The following is a 23,558-nucleotide window of genomic DNA, read 5'->3' on the forward strand; positions in this document are numbered from 1 at the left end:
ACACGATCCGCCATCTCTCCCACACGTCCATCGTGTAGCCAGCTACGAACGTTCCGTCAGAGCAGTAAGGTTCCCCCGAACCCAATGGTGTCAATTGCGTTGAGAGACCAGTTGATCAGATCCACATTTTCAAGTTTGAAGGGCAGTGCAGAGAGAGTCTCTCAATAGATGAGACGAGACGAGACAGGAGACAAAGCAGGGAAAATAAGGGCAAGGACGGGGAGTGAAAATGCGACCGCCTCCGCTGAGAGCCAAACGAGAAAAAAGTGTAATAATTAAGTTATTTCCATCTGAAGAACAAAGAATCATTTAAAAAAACAAATTTATGCTAATAAAAAGTATTTGCTGTTTTTTAACCAGTGTGTCCGAGTGCAGTATTGGAGAAGAAGGTTATAAATGTTTATGTTCAGCTGTGAGATCAAACCCTGAATCACATCTGATAGAGCTGGATCTCAGAGGAAATGATCCTGGAGAAACAGGAGTCAAACTCATCTTTCAGTTAATACAAGATCACAAGTGTAAACTCAACACTGTCAGGTGAGATGTGCTGAAATAATACAAAATAAATCACATGCTGAATAATTATGTGTATAGACATTATTATAGTGATTCTGTTGTTGCATCATTTAGTAAAGAAGAATCATCAGAGCTGATGTTTTGAATAAACAACAATTTTATCACATTGCATTGAATTTATATTCTTGTTTTCTTCAGGTTCTTGAGCAGCTCTTCTGCAGTGAAAGCCTTTGAGTATCTGACAGAAACTCTTGGTATAAATCCTTTACTCCAGAGAGAAGTGAATCTGAGTGATCATAAACTAGACGAGTCAAGAGTGAATCAGATCTGTGATCTACTGAAGGACAAACACTGTCACATCAACACACTCATGTGAGGACTTGATCTTTATTTAAAGTGTCATATGAAGATGACATTATTTCACTCAATAATCTAATGGGTTGAAAAGGTTGTAAATGAGGATCTGTGTCATGTTTAGAAATAGAAAGAGATGATGAATTTACCTGCGTGATTGTTATGTGAGGTTTTTGTTATTGTATAAATGTGTTGACTGTTATTGTAGTTGCTTTGTTTTGTGTTGTTATAATTTGTGTTGTAGTGAATCATGTTTGTAAAGTCAGTTGAAACAATCTCTGAATACACACATGATGAATGATGTTTGTGTTGTGTAATGTTTCAGACTGAGAGATTGTGGTCTAACAGAAGAAAGTTGTTCAGCTTTAGCTTCAGTTTTATCATCAAACATCAGTGTGAAAGAGCTCGACATGAGCAACAATCATCTACAGGATTCAGGAGTGAAGAAACTTCAGACGGGATTAGAAAATATTCACTGTCAGCTCCAGAAACTCAGGTCACTGGATCAACTGAATAAATGTGTTTTAAATCATAACAAACATTCACTATTGTCAACAGATTTACTGTAAACTAGAGAAGATTTCTGTCTGCAGTTAAAATAATGAATTGTGTGTTTTTTACTACAAAACTGTATGTAATAGATTATACAAGAATGAAACAATAATCACATTTTTCTGTTCTCTAGTGTGTCCGAGTGCAGTATTGGAGAAGAAGGTTATAAATGTTTATATTCAGCTGTGAGATCAAACCCTGAATCACATCTGATAGAGCTGGATCTCAGAGGAAATGATCCTGGAGAAACAGGAGTCAAACTCATCTATCAGTTAATACAAGATCACAAGTGTAAACTCAACACTGTCAGGTAATAAAAGCTTTCAAATCTTTTATACTGTAAATATAAAGTCTTAAATATCTGTTAGGAACTGCTCTGAGACTTGACAGGTGTGGATCTAAATGCAGCTTTATTACAACAGATTCCACAAAACAGGCAAAGGTCAGAGCAGACAGCAGAGGTTCACAAAACAAGAGATAAAGTTCAATGTCATACACAAGTAATCCCTCAGAACAGGTCACAGAACAGGTCACAGGTCACAGAACAGGTCACAGGTCACAGGTCACAAAACATGTCACAGAACAGGTCACGTCACGTCACAGAACAGGTCACTTTACGTCACGTCATGTCACAGAACAGGTCACGTCACATCACAGAACAGGTCAAGTCACGTCACGTTACAGAACAGGACAGGACAGGTCACGTTACAGAACAGAACAGGTCACGTCACGTCACGTCACGTTACAGAACAGGACAGGTCACGTTACAGAACAGGACAGGTCACGTCACATCACAGAACAGGTCACGTCACGTCACGTTACAGAACAGGACAGGTCACGTAACAGAACAGGTCACGTCAAGTCACAGGTCTAGTCACAGAACAGAACAGAAATGCAGTCTAACACAAAAACAGGACTTTGCAAGGACAGATAGAAAGAAACAGGCTTATATAGAGAGAGGTTATTACAAACATGTGAGAATGTTCAGTGTTCTATGAGTCAGTGCAATGGTTTATGGGAAATGTGGTGTGCAATGACAGTCTGTGTGATGAGAGGAGCGGCCTCTAGTGGATTTGAGAGGGTACTCCATCTGGTTACTGTGACAAAATCACACTTAGTGATGCAAATATTATAGATTTGGTTGTATGATTATAGTCAGAAGAATAATCATGGTTTTACAATTATAATGATTATTATGCAGAAATTAATTTCTACTTTTTTACTGGCCCTGACCAAAATGTACTTGGCTGCCACAAAAAGTAATAAATAAATATTAATGTCTAGTAATTAGTTTGTTTATTTACATATCCAATCTTAATAAATAAGTAATAAACTTAGAACAAATGATCAAATTATGAGCGATAGCACAAATAAATATAATAAAGACAACACAAATTAAATGACCGGTGCTTTTTAGGTTATTAGGTACAGAAACTGAATAAAGGAGTCAAATGTAAAATAACACTTAATAGTCTTCACAGTATATTGAAATATAGATGAAACCATTTTAAAGTTATTAAAGTTGATCTGTCAGGAGCAGGGAGTCTGTTTTGTCTACGTTTTATTGTTGTTTGATGAGCATTAAAACAGATGAATTTATTATGCTGCTGTAACTTTAAGAGCTAGCGCACACAGATCACATGCTTTTAGTTTCCCTGCTTTTTTGTTTAGAGTAAACTGTGATGGATTTATTAACGTGATATAGAGCCCATTCACTAAAGAATAACATAAGATAAGTTCAATTGTTCCAGGAGTAAACTTTGACTTTGAGCTTGTGCACACAGAATGTATGAATCATGTGATCTGTCCTCAAGGTGACGCTTGTCCAGTGTGTTACTCTGTTAACTTACAGTAAATGACGCTTTGTTTGTTGACGTTGCACTGAAAAGGGAATATTATCACATGTGAAGTGCTGAACATGAACACATGATCTTTTGTGTGTAGATTTCTGAAGAGTTGTGCTGCAGAAGAAGCTTGTGATCATCTCTGTAAAGCTCTAGATGTGAATCCATTACTGCTGAAAGAACTCAATCTGAGTCACAATAAACTGGGAGATCTGGATGGAGAGAAACTCTCGGCTCTATTGATGGACTCTCACAGCAAAGTGAATAAAATCATGTGAGTATCATATACACGAGAACTTCATACAGTACAGACTGTCAGACAGGTGATGTTTATTGAGATGATGTTGTGTTATTGTGTTTAGATTGAATGATTGTGAGCTGACAGAGAATCAGTGTTCAGCTCTAGCTGCTGTTCTCTCCTGTAAAACCCTCGTGAAGGAGATGAATCTGAGCAACAGTCCACTGATGGATTCAGGACTCAAACACATCTGTGACCAACTCAAGAATCCTCAGTGTCAACTCCAGATACTCAAGTGAGTTCATCGATGACATCATCTACACAACAATGGTCATATAAGACCGTTAACCTTGAAATTTGGTTAAAAAGTACACTGTAAAAAAACATGTGAAATCTACAGTAATTCACTGTGTTCATGCACTGGAAATAACTGTTTTAGGGGTCACAGTGAATTACTGTAGTTTCAATGAGAAATTACAATACTGGTCAAAATATTGTGAAAATCACATTAAAGAGAATGTGCTGTACAAAATCACAGTAATCAGTATTGTCCTGTAGAAAGTCACAACAAACAAGTACTATGTGAAATTTACAGTAATTCACTGTGTTTATGCACTGGAAATAACGTATTGGGGGTCACAGAGCATTGAAGTATATTCAGTGAGAAATTACAATACTGATCAAATACTGTGAATATCACATTAGAGGAAAGTGCTAGAAAAAACGACTTTGTTAACCTAACCAACACTGGCCTGTGGTAAATCACAACAATCAAGCATGAATGTCCATAGTTCTTTATTATAAATGGTTTAAATAATTAAAATAGACATTTTCCCAGTTCACAGGTATTACAGCTAATCTTGGAATTGAGAAACTTATGTGTGATATTCAGGGCATATGAAATGGGACATAATGCAAAACTAAGTATGATCATTATTTAAAGGATACAAATGTCTTTCACAAGCTTTGAATAGGTTTTTTCTTTTGAGGTTAGCATAACTAGACTTTTAACATTGAACTGTTTTATAACCTTTTGTGAATTGATAATTAAATATTTTTGTTAAAATAGACGTTTCTGAATTATTATTGTTTTTCTTAATTATATTTTAACATTGTGTTGTTTGTTTAGGAAATGTTTTCGAATTGTGCTTTAAGTTAAAATAGAGACAATGTATTTGTCAAACAGTGTGATCTTGTATAAGTCCAAGCATAAAGTGCTGGAACTCCATTGAATTTGTACGGTGTTTTTTTTCTTAATGGTATTATTCTTACAGTCAGAAACTCTAAGTCGTAAAGATACCAAACCAGAATAAGTGATCTGTGATTCATTTCGGTTTTGGCTCTAGGTTCACTTTTAAGCAATAATCCTAAGAAATTAAGTAAACTAAAACCACTTTAATAATTATATTCTTAAATCAGGGACTGTTTCCAAATAATCTACATTATCTGTATATAAAAAAACACACTAACTAACCAGCAGCCATTGACAAGTAACTTAATGTTAAAAGCAATCACAGTTACTAACTGGCAGACATTGACAAGTAACTTATTGTATTTTTAAATACAGTGTATTACTTGTCAATGGCTGCCAGTAAATTACTGTAATTTTCACAATATATTTCTTAGTGTAATTCTAGCTTTAGGATCGAAGTTCATCTATTTTCAAATTTAATTTATATCCCAAGTGCATGAAGTGATATACATCTGAAGAACAAAGAATCGTTTAAAAAAAACAAATTTATTCTAATAAAAAATGTTTTTGCTGTTTTTTAACCAGCGTGTCCGAGTGCAGTATTGGAGAAGAAGGTTATAAATGTTTATATTCAGCTGTGAGATCAAACCCTGAATCACATCTGATAGAGCTGGAACTCAGAGGAAATGATCCTGGAGAAACAGGAGTCAAACTCATCTATCAGTTAATACAAGATCACAAGTTTAAACTCAACACTGTCAGGTGAATATTAATGTAATTATAATACTGTACAGTCTGATTATTTTAAAGCTTGCATTATTAAACCTGCAGGAAGACAAAAAGGTTTAAACTTACAACTGTATTTGTGATGAATGATTTCAAGGTTTTAATCCATATTAAATAATTTCAATGTAAAATTCTTCTGTCTCCAGATTATTGAGCAGTTCTTCTGCAGTGAAAGCCTTTGAGTATCTGACAGAAACTTTTGGTATAAATCCTTTACTCCAGAGAGAAGTGAATCTGAGTGATCATAAACTAGACGAGTCAAGAGTGAATCAGATCTGTGATCTACTGAAGGACAAACACTGTCACATCAACACACTCATGTGAGGACTTGATCTTTATTATGAGTTTATATTTCAACCTGTTCAGAATTACATTGATTTCATCTTGATAAATGTTTAGATGAAACTTTAACTTTGTGTTCTTTCTACAGTCTGAGTAAAAATAAACTAGAAGATTCAGGAATGATGAAGATCTCTGATCTGTTGAGAAACTCACAGTGCAGACTACACAAACTAGAGTATGTATTTACATTCATGTTCATTTCATTCACTTCAGTGAAATAAAATAGTTTTGTAAATCATTCATACATGTATTTTTTAGATTTAATATTTTATTTATAATCATGATTCTGTTCTCTAGTGTGTCCGAGTGCAGTATTGGAGAAGAAGGTTATAAATGTTTATATTCAGCTGTGAGATCAAACCCTGAATCACATCTGATAGAGCTGGATCTCAGAGGAAATGATCCTGGAGAAACAGGAGTCAAACTCATCTATCAGTTAATACAAGATTACATGTGTTCACTCAAGACTGTCAGGTGATAAATGCTTTCAAATCTTTTATACTGTAAATATAAAGTCTTAAATATCTGTTAGGAACTGCTCTGAGACTTGACAGGTGTGGATCTAAATGCAGCTTTATTACAAAAGATACCACAATACAGGCAAAGGTCAGAGCAGACAGAAGAGGTTCACAAAACGAGAAATACAGTTCAATGTCATAAACAAGTAGTCCCACAGAACACGCACAGAACAGAACAGAAATGCAGTCTAACACAAAAACAAGACTTTGTCAGGACAGAGAGAAAGAAACAGGCTTATATAGAGAGAGGTTATTTTGCTAGTATGATTATAGTCAGAAGAATAATCATGGTCATACGATTATAACGATTTTTATGCAGACATTAATTTCTACATTTTTACTGGCCCTGACCAAAATGTACGTGCCCGCCACAAAAAGTAATAGATAATAATGTCTAGTAATTAGTTAGTTTTTTTACATATGCAATCTTAAACAAGTAATAAACTTAGAACAAATTATCAAATTATGAGCGATAGCACAAATAAATATAATAAAAGCAAACAAAAATTAAATGACCAGTGCTTTTTAGGTTATTAGGTACAGAAACTGAATAAAGGAGTCGAATGTAAAATAACACTTCATAGTCTTCACATTATATTGAAATATAGATTAAACCATTTTAAAGTTATTAAAGTTGATCTGTCAGGAGCAGGGAGTCTGTTTTGTCTACGTTTTATTGTTGTTTGATGAGCATTAAAACCGATATGTCAGGAACGGGGTTTTGATCAGGACCGGGAGGTTGAACCAAAGTGCAGGCAGACAAGGCGGATGAGGGGTTAAACATGGTGTTTATTACAAAAAACTGAACAAAAGGCAAAACAAAACCCACGACGGGGGAAAACAAGACAGTATAACTGAAAACAAATTAAAACAAGAACACGGACTCACAAGACTAACAAATAACAACAAACACTTGGTACTAAATAACACTAAACTAACAATACACAAAGTAAAAAGAACAAGGAACATGGAATACAGGATCACGTACAAGGTAATTTCTTCAAGGGTAGCTCAACAAAGACAAGGTAACACGTACGGCATACAAGTACAATAAACTAGCACACGACAATGAACACGAGGATGTTTTAAAGGGGAACAAACACAGGATAATTAACAAGTGGCAGGTGTGGGTAAACAAACACTAATGGGACGGCAACAAGGAAATAAGATGTAGGGAAACACAGACAAGACATGAGAAAGCGCATGTCAGCCAATCTATAAGCAAAGACATGTCTTTCTCACACAAAACCCAAAGGCTATGCCATGACTCTGCTGCAAGACAGGAATAAACATGACATGATAGTGGAACCATGATACAGATGTATTTATTATGCTGCTGTCCCTTTAAAAGCTAGCGCACACAGATCACATGCTTTAAGTTTCCCTACTTTTTTGTTTAGAGCAACTGTAATGGATTTATCAACGTGATGTAGAGCCCATTCACTAAATAATAACATAAAATAAGTTCAATTGTTCCAGGAGTAAACTTTGACTTTGAGTTTGAGTTTGTACACAGAATGTATGAATCATGTGATCTGTCCTCAAGGTGACGCTTGTCCAGTGTGTTACTCTGTTAACTTACAGTAAATGACGCTTTGTTTGTTTACATTGAACTGAAAATGGAAACATCACATGTGAAGTGCTGAACATGAACACATGATCTTTTGTGTGTAGATTTCTGAAGAGTTGTGCTGCAGAAGAAGCTTGTGATCATCTCTGTAAAGCTCTAGATGTGAATCCATTACTGCTGAAAGAACTCAATCTGAGTCACAATAAACTGGGAGATCTGGATGGAGAGAAACTCTCGGCTCTATTGATGGACTCTCACAGCAAAGTGACTAAAATCATGTGAGTATCATATACACGAGAACTTCATACAGTACAGACTGTCAGACAGGTGATGTTTATTGAGATGATGTTGTGTTATTGTGTTTAGATTGAATGATTGTGAGCTGACAGAGAATCAGTGTTCAGCTCTAGCTGCTGTTCTCTCCTGTAAAACCCTCGTGAAGGAGATGAATCTGAGCAACAGTCCACTGATGGATTCAGGACTCAAACACATCTGTGACCAACTCAAGAATCCTCAGTGTCAACTCCAGATACTCAAGTGAGTTCATCGATGACATCATCTACACAACAATGGTCATATAAGACCGTTAACCTTGAAATTGGGTTAAAAAGTATTTTTAGCTTAAGGAATGAAGTTCATCTTTTTTCAAATTTAATTTCTACCCCAAACGCATGAAGTGATAGACATCTGAAGAACAAAGAATCGTTTAAAAAAAAAATATGCTAATAAAAAGTATTTGCTGTTTTTTATCCAGTCTGTCCGAGTGCAGTATTGGAGAAGAAGGTTATAAATGTTTATATTCAGCTGTGAGATCAAACCCTGAATCACATCTGATAGAACTGGATCTCAGAGGAAATGATCCTGGAGAAACAGGAGTCAAACTCATCTATCAGTTAATACAAGATCACAAGTGTAAACTCAACACTGTCAGGTGAGATTTACTTTACATCAAACTAAGTTGTTTATAATTTTAAGGCTTTAATCTTCATTATTGAATTATAATGTTTCGACAGTAAATAATTAAACTGATAATATAAAATTCTTGTTTTCTTCAGGTTCTTGAGCAGCTCTTCTGCAGTGAAAGTCTTTGAGTATCTGACAGAAACTCTTGGTATAAATCCTTTACTCCAGAGAGAAGTGAATCTGAGTGATCATAAACTAGACGAGTCAAGAGTGAATCAGATCTGTGATCTACTGAAGGACAAACACTGTCACATCAACACACTCATGTGAGGATTTGATCTTTATTATGAGCCTATGGAAGATTGTACTTTATTTTGGACTGAAATTGTAGTTGTTGATAGTTTTGTTATATTTTCATTACTTATTTGCACTAAACCACGTTTGTGACATCAAAGCTCTGTGTGTTTGTAAATGATCTTTGTGTTGTGTAATGTTTCAGACTGAGAGATTGTGGTCTAACAGAAGAAAGTTGTTCAGCTTTAGCTTCAGTTTTATCATCAAACATCAGTGTGAAAGAGCTCGACATGAGCAACAATCATCTACAGGATTCAGGAGTGAAGCGTCTCTCTGATGGACTGAAGAACAACTGTAAACTACACAAACTCAGGTCACTGGATCAACTAATAAATGTGTTTTAAATCATGACAAACATTCTCTATTGTCAAGAGATTTACTGTAAACTAGAGAAGATTTCTGTCTGCAGTAATAATAATGAATTGTTGCTTTTTTACTACAAAACTTCATGTAATAGATGATACAAGAAGGAAACAATAATCACATTTTTCTGTTATTTAGTGTGTCCGAGTGCAGTATTGGAGAAGAAGGTTATAAATGTTTATATTCAGCTGTGAGATCAAACCCTGAATCACATCTGATAGAGCTGGATCTCAGAGGAAATGATCCTGGAGAAACAGGAGTCAAACTCATCTATCAGTTACTACAAAATTCAAAATATGCGCTCGAGACTGTCAGGTGAGATGTGCTGAAATAATACAAAATAAATCACATGCTGAATTAAGCTTATGGACAACTGCACTGATGTTTTAATTGAGCAATGATTTCTTTATTTTCTTGTTTTCTGCAGGTTCTTGAAAAGCGATGTTGCATTGAGAGCCTTTGAGTATCTGCACATAGATTTTGGTGTAAATTCTTCACTCCAGAGAGAAGTGAATCTGAGTCATAACATACGAATAAACATCTCAACTGTGAAACAGATCTTTTATCTACTGGAGGATAAACCCTCTAAACTCAACAAACTCATGTGAGAACTTTAATACACAGTGTTTCTACTTCAAGCTTCAATTTCATGTTGTATTGAAATGTTTAGTTTCTTTTCAGAGCTCTTTAAAAGGTGTGACTGGAGTTGTAATTGACTAAGCAAGTCCTCAAGGTTTATCACCTGCTGTTTGATATTTATTGAAATATTGGCATCAGTTGATGTGGGGGGGAGACTTTTGAGTTTAAAATGAAATCAAATTTGAGCTATCAATGATCATTTAAACTAAATAGCATTTGGCACAACAAATGCAAACAGAACACAAATCATTTAAATCAATTTTATTTAACAGCAAAGAGCCCTCTAGACTGCTTATCTAGACTGTGGTGAACTTCATATAACACTTAAATATTCTCAGCATTGACATTTTTTTAAAAGACAAAATTGTAAGACAGATTAAAGTATTTCAAATAACTTTAAACCATTGACCAAGATAAATAAATCACATGTATACCCAATGCAATATTATGGCCAACAAAAAATATAATCTATACATAAGATGTATTTCGTGATCAAACAAAATAAAGAATAATCTAAGCTCGGCAATAAAATCAATTGCATTAGTTCTATTTACATAATTTCTGTCAGGATCACAATTGTCAAAAAATGATTCACAAAACAGATAAGATTTGCAGAATGGGCAGCCAGCACGAATAAGAGAAGGTAGCGCTGTGTTATACCACACTGTAAAACAACCTATAGAATCCACTCAATACAATTTAGGCAACAATTTCCACTCACTATCTCTACCTTATATCTCTGAGTAAAGAATATATAAATTAATGAGCGAAAACACACTAAAATATATTGGGTAAAGTCAACTTAATTAATAACACAACGTATTACTTGATAAATTGAGTAATTTAACCCATTTTCAGCAGGTTACGTTCATCTATTTAATTATTTAAAAAAAGAAATAATCAAAAATAATAATACAACTTTTACTTTACTTATTCAGGGAAGGTTTAATTCCTTGCGTGGCCTTCTGATGTTTCATATCTTTCTGTGAAAGATAGAACACAAAACACAGACATTAAATGAAAGAAGCAAACAGAAAACACAAATGTACAATTCAGTAACTTAAATAAGAAAAATAACAAACCTGCTTATAGATCCTTCCCTTCTGACACTGTGGCCCAACCAGACGATACGAGAAGCTAGAACATAAAAGTGCTTATTTGAAAGAAAGTGCTTTTAAAAGTGGTTTAGCCACAGCTGCTAGTACCATTAGCTAACGTTAGTGAGGCAAAACTTTGAATAACACGTCAAACAAACCTTTTATAACGTGTTACGAGGTCCAGAATCGACTCTTTAGGACATCATGTTAAACAGAACCTAGATGTTCAACCTAATAAAATTTCAACATTTATATTCCAGCTGTTTCTCTAGATATAATTGTTATCTACCACCTGTACATTAATGTTCACAGAATATAGCCTTCTGTATATATTGTTCATAGTACATACCGACTGTCATATTTTCATAGAACATTCCTTCTGTAAAGTATTTTCATAGTACATGGCCATTGTATACTATTTTCCTAATATTGTATTCAGTATTTATTTAAACTGTATATCCTGCACTTGCTAATTGCACTTCTGGTTAGACCTAAACTACATTTCGTTACACTGTACTTGTATATGTGTAATGACAATAAAGTTGAATCGAATCGAATATAACAATTAATCAAGTTAACATTTGCATTTATAATAATATCATAACGTAACTGTAGCGCAACACTTTTGCGTCCCACCAATACAACAGAAGATGATGATTTGAATCTCTTGATTCCCACCTTGAAGATGATGCATGCGCACTGTTCCTTTGCTAATATTTTAGGGTAAATTTGACATAATATTTTAATGTTGTCATTATTAATGACGATTGCTAACATTTATGTTCATGTTCATGATGAATAACGTGAGAGCGTTTCAAAAGCGAATGTTTCCAATCATCCTCACACTATAGGAACTGCAGCTTTTAGTTTTAACTTTAAGAATGAGAGAGTAAATAATCTCTGTACTAAGTATTTTCTTCTCTCTTTCTTTCTGAATGTAGGTTGGATCAGTGTGGTTTGACAGATGAATGTCTGCGTTCAAACCCTTCACGTCTGAGACACTTGAACCTGAGTGGAAATAAACTAGGAGATTCTGGAGTTGGTTTTCTCTGTTTTTTACTGGGAAACTGCCCTTTCAAGCCAGGAACAATAGAGTTAGTATTTTACACTATGTAGAACTACTTAAAGTTTGAAGTATGTAGTAATAGTCAATTAACATGTGATGTTACAATATTTTATAACTGCTCACCTAAAAAAGATTCAACTATCAAAGCATTAGGCCTGTCAAATGATAAATCCCATGTTTGTGTTAACACAACATAGGTCTGTGTACTGCGCATATTAATTTTGTATTCATAAACACATGCATGTAAATACATACATTTAAGAAAAATATAAAAATGAATTAACATTTATTTAAATTTCTATTATTGGTTGATATAAATAAAAACAACTAAATATTTAATCACTAAATATACATGAATGTGTATTTGTGTTTATATATACTAAATTTATTTGTGCAGTATACACACATATATTATGTTAAAGGAGTAGTCATGTTCAAAGTGAACTAGTTTACCACAGACTTTTATTCTGGATGCGATTAATTGCGATAAATCATTTGGCAGCATTACAAAGCATGTAATGGAACCAATATAAAGTCAAATTGGATTTAAGGTGTTTATCAACAGTAATAAGGTGCCAGTAGAAATGAAAAATATTTTACTGTACTTAAGTATTTATTACAGTAAACTGCTAGATAATGTAGCAAATTTAACCCTTACTAGTAAACAACAGAATATATGCGTTGTCACATAAATTAATTACAATTTTAAATAATAATAACACCGTCTGCGACTAGCAACTGTACAGTGACGCGATCTTATTCATTTCAATGGGAGCTCGGCCACTTCCTGTGACACGAGTGTCAATGACCGTTGGTGACAGGATGTGGGAGTGTGAAGTGACAAAGTTAAGAATTGGTAAACTTTATGCAAATGATAAGCAACTTTCTAGAGCGACTACCAATGGGAGTGAAGCAGTGCCGCTCATGTCATCTGTCTCTCATCAGTTACTGCAGTGTTTGTCATCCGGCGGCGAATTTCTTCACCCGTTCAGATGTGTCAATCAGCTTTTCATGCAAATTTCCCGCTCCTCTTGAAAATTTTCTATTGGCATCATTTGCATCACTGCGTATTTGCGTCTTTGCAAATCTTTCGCAAATAGTTCAATTCGCTCTTGGTGTGAACACACAGCTACAGATGGCTTGTACTCTTTTGCTGATAAAAACTTGATACAAATTCAGAAGGTTGTCAGTACTGTAAATCTGAGGTGAGTTTCACTGAGAATTCACTGTCATGGTTTGCAAGGGCGAACCCAAGTGCAGGCAAGCACGAGACAAGATGGTAGGGGAAACACAGGACTTTATTAACAAAGAACACTATAAACTGACAAAACAAAACCCATGAGTGGAAAACAAAACAGGATAAATAATAAGCTTAAACAAGGACAAGAACACTGACTAACTAGACTATAAAACAAACACTAGAAACAAACACTAAACTAACACTCACTAAGATACGATGAAACAGGAACTTGGGAGACAAGGTATGATAAACGCAGAGCAAGGTATGATAAACGCAGAGCAAGGTATGATAAACGCAGAGCAAGGTATGATAAACGCAGAGCAAGGTATGATAAACGCAGAGCTACATTCAGGTATATCCACAATGAACAAGCACAGGACAATGAACACGAGGATGTTTTAAAGGGAGACGAACACAGGATAATTAAATCGGGACCAGGTGACAAGGATCAAACACTAAGGGGAAGCTAATTAACACAAACTAGAAAACAGGAGGGTAGGAACGATGATGCGACTCGGGGAGAGTATGGAAAACCACAAGGTCAAAACATCTCTCCCCACATGAAACAAAGGATTCTGTATGATTCCACCTCTAAACCAAGAAATACCTGACAAGGAGAGGTGAAAACATGACATTCACATTTAAATCCAGTTCTCAGTTTAGTCAGTCATATTAAAAAGAAACTAAGATATCAACAAATGTGCGCTTGGCTTATCATGATGGTTATTTACTCTATATTTGAATGTGGTTTTAATGGCCAATATTTTCCTCCAGAGTTGATTTCTTTCTATGTCTCTCTCCAGGTTGTGTGGATGCAGTATTACAGAGTCACAGTGTATTAGACTGATTTCAGCTCTGTGTTTAAATCTAACACGACTGAAACACCTGAACTTCAGTCAGAACAAACTAGGAGACTCAGGAATAAAGAGCTTGTGTGATCTACTGAAACATTCAGACTGCAAACTCGATCAACTTGAGTAAGTACTATTGAAAATTCTCAGGAATTGGTATTTGAATGAACAGATATGAAGAATGAAAAATATATGTCATTGGTTCTGTGAAATTATTTGTACCTCAACGAGGTTTAATGTGTTATTTGACTGTCTGATGTTCTACAATGTTGTTAGATCCAACTTGACCAATGGGAGAAATGTTAGATCTATCAGATCCAAAGTGTCTTGACAAATTCTGTTGAATTCCAGCAGGTACAGGAATGGTGGAATTTCAATACATTTCAAGTCCATTTATTTAAACACTTAAATATAAGTTAAATATATTAAAAACTTAAAATAAGTATTATCCTATATATCCCATTAAACAGTATGCTGTTTGAAAACTGTAGTAGTATCCCAAATGACAAACTCTGCACTATATGCACTCAACCACCCAGTGTATGAATTGAAGAAGAGTAGTATTATCCCACATGGAACACTGAACAGTTTTATACTAACAGGAAGTATATCTGTCTACCAGACGAGCGCAAATGACGTTAGTCGCACAACACAAGACATGTCAATAAAAATCTATTTATACATTTATTGTCATTTTAACCAGCTTTTTGAGAAACAGAGGCATACATTCACCAACGTGTCAAAAGTTAACAGCAAACACGATTTTGAGTTAATGCCGAGTACTTTGCATACTTTTAAGAATTCAACCGATGTAAACACGACAGCTGTTTACATCGGTTGAGCTTCAGAACTGCCTTAATTCTATGTGGCATTGATTCAACAAGGTGCTGAAAGCATTCTTTAGAAATGTTGGCCCATATTGAGAGGATAGCATCTTGCAGTTGATGGAGATTTGTGGGATGCACGAAGCTCCCATTCAACCACATTCCAAAGATGCTCTATTGGGTTGAGATCTGGTGACTGTGCGGGCCATTTTAGTACAGTGAACTCATTGTCATGTTCAAGAAACCAATTTGATATGATAGGAGCTTTGTGACATGGTGCATTATCCTGCTGGAAGTAGACATCAGAGGATTTGTACATGGTGGTCATAAAGGGATGGACATGGTCAGAAACAATGCTCAGGTAGGACGTGGCATTTAAACGATGCCCAATTGGCACTAAGGGGCCTAAAGAGTGCCAAGAAAACATCCCCCACACCATTACACCACCACCACCATACTTGCATTAATGAGAGATTGAACAGGTGTTCCTAATAATCCTTTAGGTGAGTGTACAGAGAATAAAAGTCAACCTATGACAAACATTCAAATTACAGTAATTCAGAAGAGGCTCTGTGACGGGGGTAAGAGACACTACACGAACACAGCGATAATTCTAGCAACCCCAATGGGGAATTTATTATAAAATAGACAGTACTTAGTACACAAGGGGGATGTCCGGGGTGCTCGTACGCTGCCATCTGCTGATCCGTGCTCGTCCACTCTCGTCCTTCGTGCTTCTTTCAATAATATCTCCCTCGTTCTCACTCGGGGGAAGAGAAGACACTGTGTTAGCCGTTGTTAGAGCCAGAACCCAGAGTGTTGGGAACACACAGCTTATATGCCAGGTGTACGCAATCAGCGTCAGCTGCCGGGCCGTTTCCCAGGCGACGCTGATCCTGGACCTGCGCCTCGCCACAGGCTCCAACACAAAGTTTAGATCCAGTCCATAAGTTTGTGCACTAGATCTCTTACTAGATCTCTCTCTCAGGACAATGACTCAAGCAAACACTGAACATTCAAGCTCAATACAGAAACAGAGAAGAATATGATGTGATGATAGAGTTGTGTTTGTATGATCAGTCAGACTTCATCTCACTAGATTCAACAGCTGTTAATAATCCAGACACAGACAGTGAAAAATGTTGTCTTATGATATTGAGGCATTTGCTTGTGTACTTGTGTCAATTATTCTTAAATCCTAACTTTACTTGTTCATCGTGTGATCTAGTAAAAGTGAAAGAATATCTCTTACCATGCTGTCATTTATTTATATTCCTCATTTCTTCTCTCTCACTTTGTCTCAATGCAGGTTAAGAGCGTGTGGTTTGACAGATGAAGGTCTTGTTGCTCTGACTTCAGCTCTGAATTCAAACCCGTCACACTTGAGAAAACTGGATCTGAGTGTAAATCCACTAAGAGACTCAGGAGTTGAACATCTCTGTGCTCTTCTGAGTAATTCACAATTCAGTCTGGAAACACTCGAGTAAGTGACACACAATATATTCTCTACACTAGTGACAGTGAGCAGAGAGCTTTACTCTTTATTTATTTGTGACATGATCATCCTGCATTGTTATTAGGAATTAACAATTCTTGTAAACACCCACTAGTCACTCTTTATATTATGTATTTACTGCACATTTACGAAAAAATGTTGTGAAAATGTGTTTTTGTATACCTTGCTATTTTTCAGTAAGATCAGAGATCATAAATAGATTTGTTCGTCATAGCTGAAAACGCACACAAAAACGTCATATCCATTTGTGCGATGGGGGAAAACAAATCATTTCAATCAATGTGTGATTGAATTTATCCAAAGTGACTTAAAGAGTTTCAGGGAGCAATAAAGCGACATGTCAGACAGGAACAATAATACAATAGTTGCTAATACAAAGTTACTAGTTTCAACAAAAGTCAGAGTTATACATGTTTGTACCAATACCAGACAAAATGTATACTTGTAATAAAGACTTTTAGAAAAAACAAAAACTTGCAGCATGCAGAACCGTGAAAAAAGCTGAAGCAGATTCTTGGAGTTTAAGGAGTCATCAGTTTAGTTAAAGACGTGACTAGTTTTCCTCTCTCTTTCTGTCTCTCTTCAGTCTGTGTGAATGCAGTATTACAAAGACACAGCTTGACAAGATGATTTCAGCTCTGTGTTCAAACCCATCACATCTTGGAGAACTGAACCTCAGTGGAAATGAAATAAAGGACACCGGAGTGAAGCTCTTGTGTCGACTACTTGAACATTCACGATGTAAACTGGAGAAACTGAGGTGAGTCATTAAAATAAAAACACACTTTTCATTAAAAAAAATTGTTATTTAAATGATCAACAGATGTACAAGAGCAGTTTTGATCTAGAAAACGCCAAATTCACTTTGAATTTGTTGTATTTGTATTCGTTTTGATTATTTGTGTATCGTTCTGTTCTTTTGTGATCTGGTAAAGAGATTAAATAATCTCTCTTTCTCTGTTTATTTGTCTCCTTTTAGCCTAAATAAGTGTAATATTACATATGTTACATCTTTAGCTGATACTTTGGCTCAGACACGAGCATTAAGGTTCTTGAGGGATCTTGATCTGAGTCACAATAATATAAAGGATCTGAAGAAGCTTCATGAAGTGTTAAAGGGCTCAGGCTGTAAACTGAGGTGAGTAAAGATCGACTGTAGAATTTACCTCAAATTTTATTGACTAATACAGTAGATGGGATATCATTAAAACTTCAGGATTTATTGGCTTAAATTGAAAACAGGTCTAACGTAAAGCAAAGTTTTCTTCACATTACTGCATTATTCAGTGTCATCTTATATTTCAGTTCACTGTACAGCACACCATCACTGTCTTCCTCATCATAACATCTGGACTTGACCGCAAAACTATTTAAATGCAGAGATAACTGTTACTGGTTTAAATAGTTCACTTAACTATTAAACTGGTAATTGAGTAATTCCAATCTGATCCTTCTGTTGTAATAATATCTTTCATTCTGTTTCCTCTCACAGTTTAGAGAATCAAGGTTCTTTCACAGCTCTGTTTAAATTTCCGGTAGCCTGGACAGGGGGAGACAAGTCATCAGATGATTAAGATTGGGATATTTTACCTCAAAATGGTACATTGCTTATCTTAGATGCAAATGTGTTATTTTCAAAAAATCGGAACGCATATTTTTCTCTCCATTTTGGCTTTCCATCCACACCGAGACAGTGAAAACGCACTCCAAAGTGAAACATTTAAAAACGGTTTTCGCATTGTAGTGTGAACGAGGAAAACCAATGTTTTAAAAACAGTGACGGGTTTTGGTCATGTGATTTGACGCAAATGTTTTGTAGCTCTCCACTTCCACTGTGTGGGTACTGAATTCTATTTTAATTTATTTCTATAGCGCTTTTCACAATGTTACACTTGCAATTATTGACCAAGCAAATCATTCTAATAAATAATATCTAATAAATAATTAAATACATAAATAAAGTGCGGATAAAAAGCGTTTTTACAATGAAATTTGTTTTCCCGACTAAAACATATTAATCTGGACAAGGCACTAGTCTTTTATTTCCTTGACTCTTTATATCTTAAAAGTCAGAAACAACTCCAGAATAAGATTCAACTCCTGCCGCTCATAAATTGGGCCGGCAGTACCACTTCATAATAATGAATTTCAAATTTAAGAGAAATGTTAGTTAAGAAGAATTTCCCTCTCAAAAACCTATAGCTATTATCAATATTGTATATGCGTGTTATATACAGCATATATGTGTATAGTTAAATTTAATCGGCTGATTATTAACATTTATTTAAAATAAAATAATAAAGAAAATGTCAAATGAAATTATAATAGCTTTTATTTGTATTGTGTTGTATGTATTTTTTCTATTTTCTATTTCTTATCTTTTATCTTTTATTTCGACATATTGATGCATACAGTGTTGAAGGGACCGGTCTATCAAATATGAAGCATTAATTGTAACGCATGTGTGCACATGTATATGAATATTGAAATAAATGATCATTTTGTGTTTTTCTCTTGTACTTACAGTTAACCCAAAGGAGCAAACTGAAGCTGGTCGGAGCACACATGAAGGGATAGAAGTTTAATTATTATACACTGTCTTGACAAACTCAAAGAAAGTTCCTAAACCTGCTCGAATGAAAATGTGATGGATGTATTATGTAAGGGATAATGTACAGGCAGCAGGTTGTTATGGCAGATATATGCCCCGACCTGTGATAAGGGGTGAAGTGGAGGGTCTTGTATCACACTGAAGGGGATTATTTCACGATAACAGCCGGCTGCTTGAATATTTACAAGGGTGCATGACATAAAATGTGAATCTGCATTATTTTATCTGCTCATTTTTACCAAATGCTGACCTTTCGTGAGAATAAGCTGATTACTTTCATTTCTATGGTGAGAAACGACGTTCAAATGTCACGAACAGACAATTTGGTGGAATCATTGGTAAATATAATGTTGAGCATGTTATTTAAAGACATATTTGTATATTATGTAAAAAAAAATGTCAAAATGATTTGCTGCATCCAGGTTACCTTGTGTTATTATTTTTGAGCAGTTGCTATCTGGGAATAACAAACCTGTGAATGTCTTGACTGTCCAATCAGAATCAAGCATTCCAACGAGCTATTGTCATCTCTGACGAACAGCTAGTAAACTCATTTGTGTATATAGTCTGATCATGTTTTCAGTGAAGACACCACAAGACACTTTCATCAACATTCTGACATTATTCCTGAACACTTCACTCATTAATTTGTTTGTTATGCTGATGAAAATGTATTATCACTGATGTTATCAAGTATTTAACTTGCCAGATAATGTTTTATGTACTTGAATAAAAAGTCTCATGTAATGAATTTTATTGATATGTCATGTTGCTAGTTTAGTTTTGCTCATACCAGGATGAACGAGGCGGGGGAATGTGATGTCATTCGTGTTTAATGAAAGCTTATTAGAAGCAGCTGATGTTTGTGTTTTTCTAAACAATACTGAGTAAATATTAACTTTGATAACCAAGGTATCACTTCATTAGTACCAAAAAATGATAAAGACCTTTGGCCTAACATTTATCCCACATTTACTAGATTCTAAACTGAGATGGAGGGGCTTGGAGCAGCTGAAAAGTGTCCACATCAACTGTTTAAACATGTCATTGTTAGTGGATAGTGTTTGTTTTTAATGGGGAACAAGTTATTGGTTGCTAATGAAAGATAGTATTTTACTATTTATTGACTAAGTGATTCACATTCCTATATCATACAGTACCAGTCACATCTGAGTTAAGAGCACATTTAATACATCTGATCACATGACAAACTGTCAGATATAGCAAAGATTTTCTCCATTAGCATGAGGATAAAACATTGTGTGTGTTGTTACAACAACATTTCTTTTCCATTCCATTCCATTTTCTACCGCTTATCCGAACTACCTCGGGTCACGGGGAGCCTGTGCCTATCTCAGGAGTCATCGGGCATCAAGGCAGGATACACCCTGGACACTCACTCATTCACTCACACACTCACTCACTCACACCCTACGGACAATTTTTCCAGAGATGCCAATCAACCTACCATGCATGTCTTTGGACCAGGGGAGGAAACCAGAGTACCCGGAGGAAACCCCCGAGGCACGGGGAGAATATGCACACACACACAAGTCAGAAGCGGGAATCGAACCCCCAACCCTGGAGGTGTGAGGCGAACGTGCTAACCACTAAGCCACCGTGCCCCCTTACAACAACATTTCTCATTCTTAAAATATATATATATATATATATTTATCTCGTGATAATTCATATGACTGTAGTTTGTATTCCTACATCATATCTGGAGTACCACTTGACCTGATCGCCCCTCTGTAATTCCGCCCTCTGATTGAACAGAACGTATGGACAGACTTCTTACCTGTGATATTTACACTGAATTGAGAGTATGATGGTCTTTCATCCGTGATTTTGAGAATCTTATGTATATGTTAATATGTAATTGTGCATTAATGACAAATTGTCATGAATAGCCGAGAGAAAACAAGGAGCGGATCCATGTGCAGTAAATGATGTTGAATATATATATCCACAATGCACGTGAAGGGGTAAATCCAGGCAGGAACCACGAGGGAAACATACATACAAACAACAATCCATCCCAGACCACTCAGCACAAGGGCTATATATACACAGATGAAGGGACACACAGGTAATGAGACACAAGTGAAAACAATACATGATATCGAGACAAAGCATTATGGGAACTGGAGTTCTTACAGAACATAAACAGACCTAAGAGGAGATTGCCGCCCTCAAGTGGTGAACAGAGGTGGCAGCACCAGGGCGTGACACAAATTGTGACATTTTTAGGTTTTATTATAAATGTCCTAATATTTACACACATACAACTAATAAGAAGAATCTTAAAATGTTTTTTTGATCATTTTATATCATTTTCTTTGATTCGGTGTGTGTGAATTTGGCATGTCCCACACACTGCTCAGCTATTGAGTGTTATAAACAAATAAAATGCATAAAAAATTTTTTTATTATTTTATTTTAAGACAAAACGAGATATGCTAAACGTAAGACAAGAAATATCTTTTTGACGAGACACACGGATCATTTACATTTAAAATAAAGCTTTAAAAGTGGCGTTGCTGAAATATACCGTAAACCACTCAATGCGCGCATCAGAATCTAAACAGTGGCTGTCTTGGGCGCAGTTTCCTTACACGTCTGCACAAGCGCAGATCTTTAAAAAAGGGCGAAATGTTCTATTTGTATTTATTAATAATTTATTATGCTGTGATTAGATCAAACATAGACTATGGTTGTGTAGTATACAGTTCTGCAAACAAAACATTACTTAAAAAGATAGAGGTAATACAATATCAAGCTTTGCGCATTTGCTGTGGTGCATTTAGATCTTGTACGGTAGCCTCTTTGCAAGTTGAAATGGAAGAATTGCATCTAGAACAAAGTAGGTCCCAGTTGAGATTAAGGTACTGGTATGGTGTAAAGGGACATCTGGAAAACCATCCAGTTAGAGTAATTTTGGAAAATTGTTGGGAATATGAATATAAAGAAATAACAAGCTTTGGTTGGGTGGTAGGAAGGAGGTGAACAGCTTGGAGTTGAGAGACTATGAAATTGCTCCTTCTGTTGCTATAACAACAATTCCCCCGTGGTTGTTCCCTATGCCACTTATAGATTTACAAATTCACAAAATAATCAAAGAACCAGAGATGAACATACCAACTAAATTAGTGGTTCAACAGTATATAATAAAGGAATATTATGATGTATTACAGGTATTTACAGAAGGGTTTAAGGAACCAGAGTCTGGAAGAACAGCAGCAGCAGTATATATTCCTACTTTTAAAAAAAAAAATGCAAAAAGATTATCAGAGCATGTGTCCGTTTTTACTACTGAATTGTTAGCTATCATACTAGCTCTACAGTGAAAGAAAGAACTGTGATATGCAGTGATTCCATGGCTGCGCTCACTAGTTTACTAAGTGGTAAATCTGAAGCTAGGCAAGACTTAGTATTTGAAGTTTTACAAAGTTTGTTTAGAATAAAGCAGTTAAGAATAGAATTAAATTTCCTATGTGTACCTGCACATGTGGGTGTGGATGGAAATAGGCTTGCTAGCAAAGAAAGCACTAAACCATCCGCAAGCAGAAATTAAAATAGCTTTAAGTAAAGCTGAATTCAAGAGAGTGATTTCATCTGAAGTAAGTAAGAAATGGCAAACATTATGTAATTTTGTGTGTAAAGGAAGACATCTTTTCCAGATTCAGGACTATGTTGGAAATGAGAGAAAAAGATATGGTAATAGGAAGAATGATGTCATTATATCAAGACTAAGAATTGGACATACAAACTATACTCTTTTTAAAATAGGTAAGCATGAATCGGGAAAGTGTGACAAATGTGGAGAATTAGAAACAGTGAGGCATATCCTTAATGAGTGTTCTGCATATGAGAGGGAGAGATCCCAGTTAATACAAGAATGAGGATGGTTGGGAGTGGATAATATCTCTTTAAAAGTATTGTTAGGAAAAGGGGCAAGGCAATCAAGAGTACATGAAATATTATTTAAATACCTAAAAATCACAGGAACAATAGATAGAATATAGAAATTAAGTTTAAGAAATTAAAGTATTTTTCTCTTCCAAAACTAAGTACTCTTCACACTCCAGATCAGTAGGTGGCGGTAATGCACCTTTTCGTGGGTTTGCCAAACTGCCATAAAACAAAAGAAGAAGAAGAAGAAGAAGCGCAGATCTTTAG

At 35.4% G+C, this 23,558-nt stretch overlaps 1 protein-coding gene across 1 annotated transcript; it reads left to right on the forward strand.

Annotated features, from left to right (window-relative positions):
* Positions 1–84: 84 nt before the first annotated feature.
* Positions 85–20,121, forward strand: LOC130429843 (ribonuclease inhibitor-like). Its single transcript, XM_056758668.1, has 17 exons — positions 85–89; positions 361–537; positions 715–888; positions 1,196–1,366; positions 1,556–1,732; positions 5,629–5,802; positions 8,667–8,843; positions 9,315–9,482; positions 9,671–9,847; positions 9,960–10,136; positions 12,210–12,362; positions 14,378–14,551; positions 16,559–16,732; positions 17,352–17,525; positions 17,745–17,903; positions 18,258–18,364; positions 19,292–20,121. The coding sequence occupies exons 1-16, from the start codon at positions 85–87 to the stop codon at positions 18,337–18,339; spliced, it is 2,493 nt and encodes an 830-aa protein (XP_056614646.1). The 3' UTR covers positions 18,340–18,364; positions 19,292–20,121.
* The last annotated feature ends 3,437 nt before the right edge of the window (positions 20,122–23,558 follow it).

This window comes from Triplophysa dalaica, chromosome 10 (assembly GCF_015846415.1).
Source record: "Triplophysa dalaica isolate WHDGS20190420 chromosome 10, ASM1584641v1, whole genome shotgun sequence".
Taxonomy (NCBI): Eukaryota; Metazoa; Chordata; class Actinopteri; order Cypriniformes; family Nemacheilidae; genus Triplophysa; species Triplophysa dalaica.

Bases quoted from the DNA above. Each gene is read 5' to 3' on its own strand.
- LOC130429843 (XM_056758668.1), top strand. The intron at 8,844-9,314 runs GTGAGATTTACT...GTAATGTTTCAG, and splicing joins TGTAAACTCAACACTGTCAG to ACTGAGAGATTGTGGTCTAA. The intron at 17,526-17,744 runs GTGAGTCATTAA...GTCTCCTTTTAG, and splicing joins TGTAAACTGGAGAAACTGAG to CCTAAATAAGTGTAATATTA.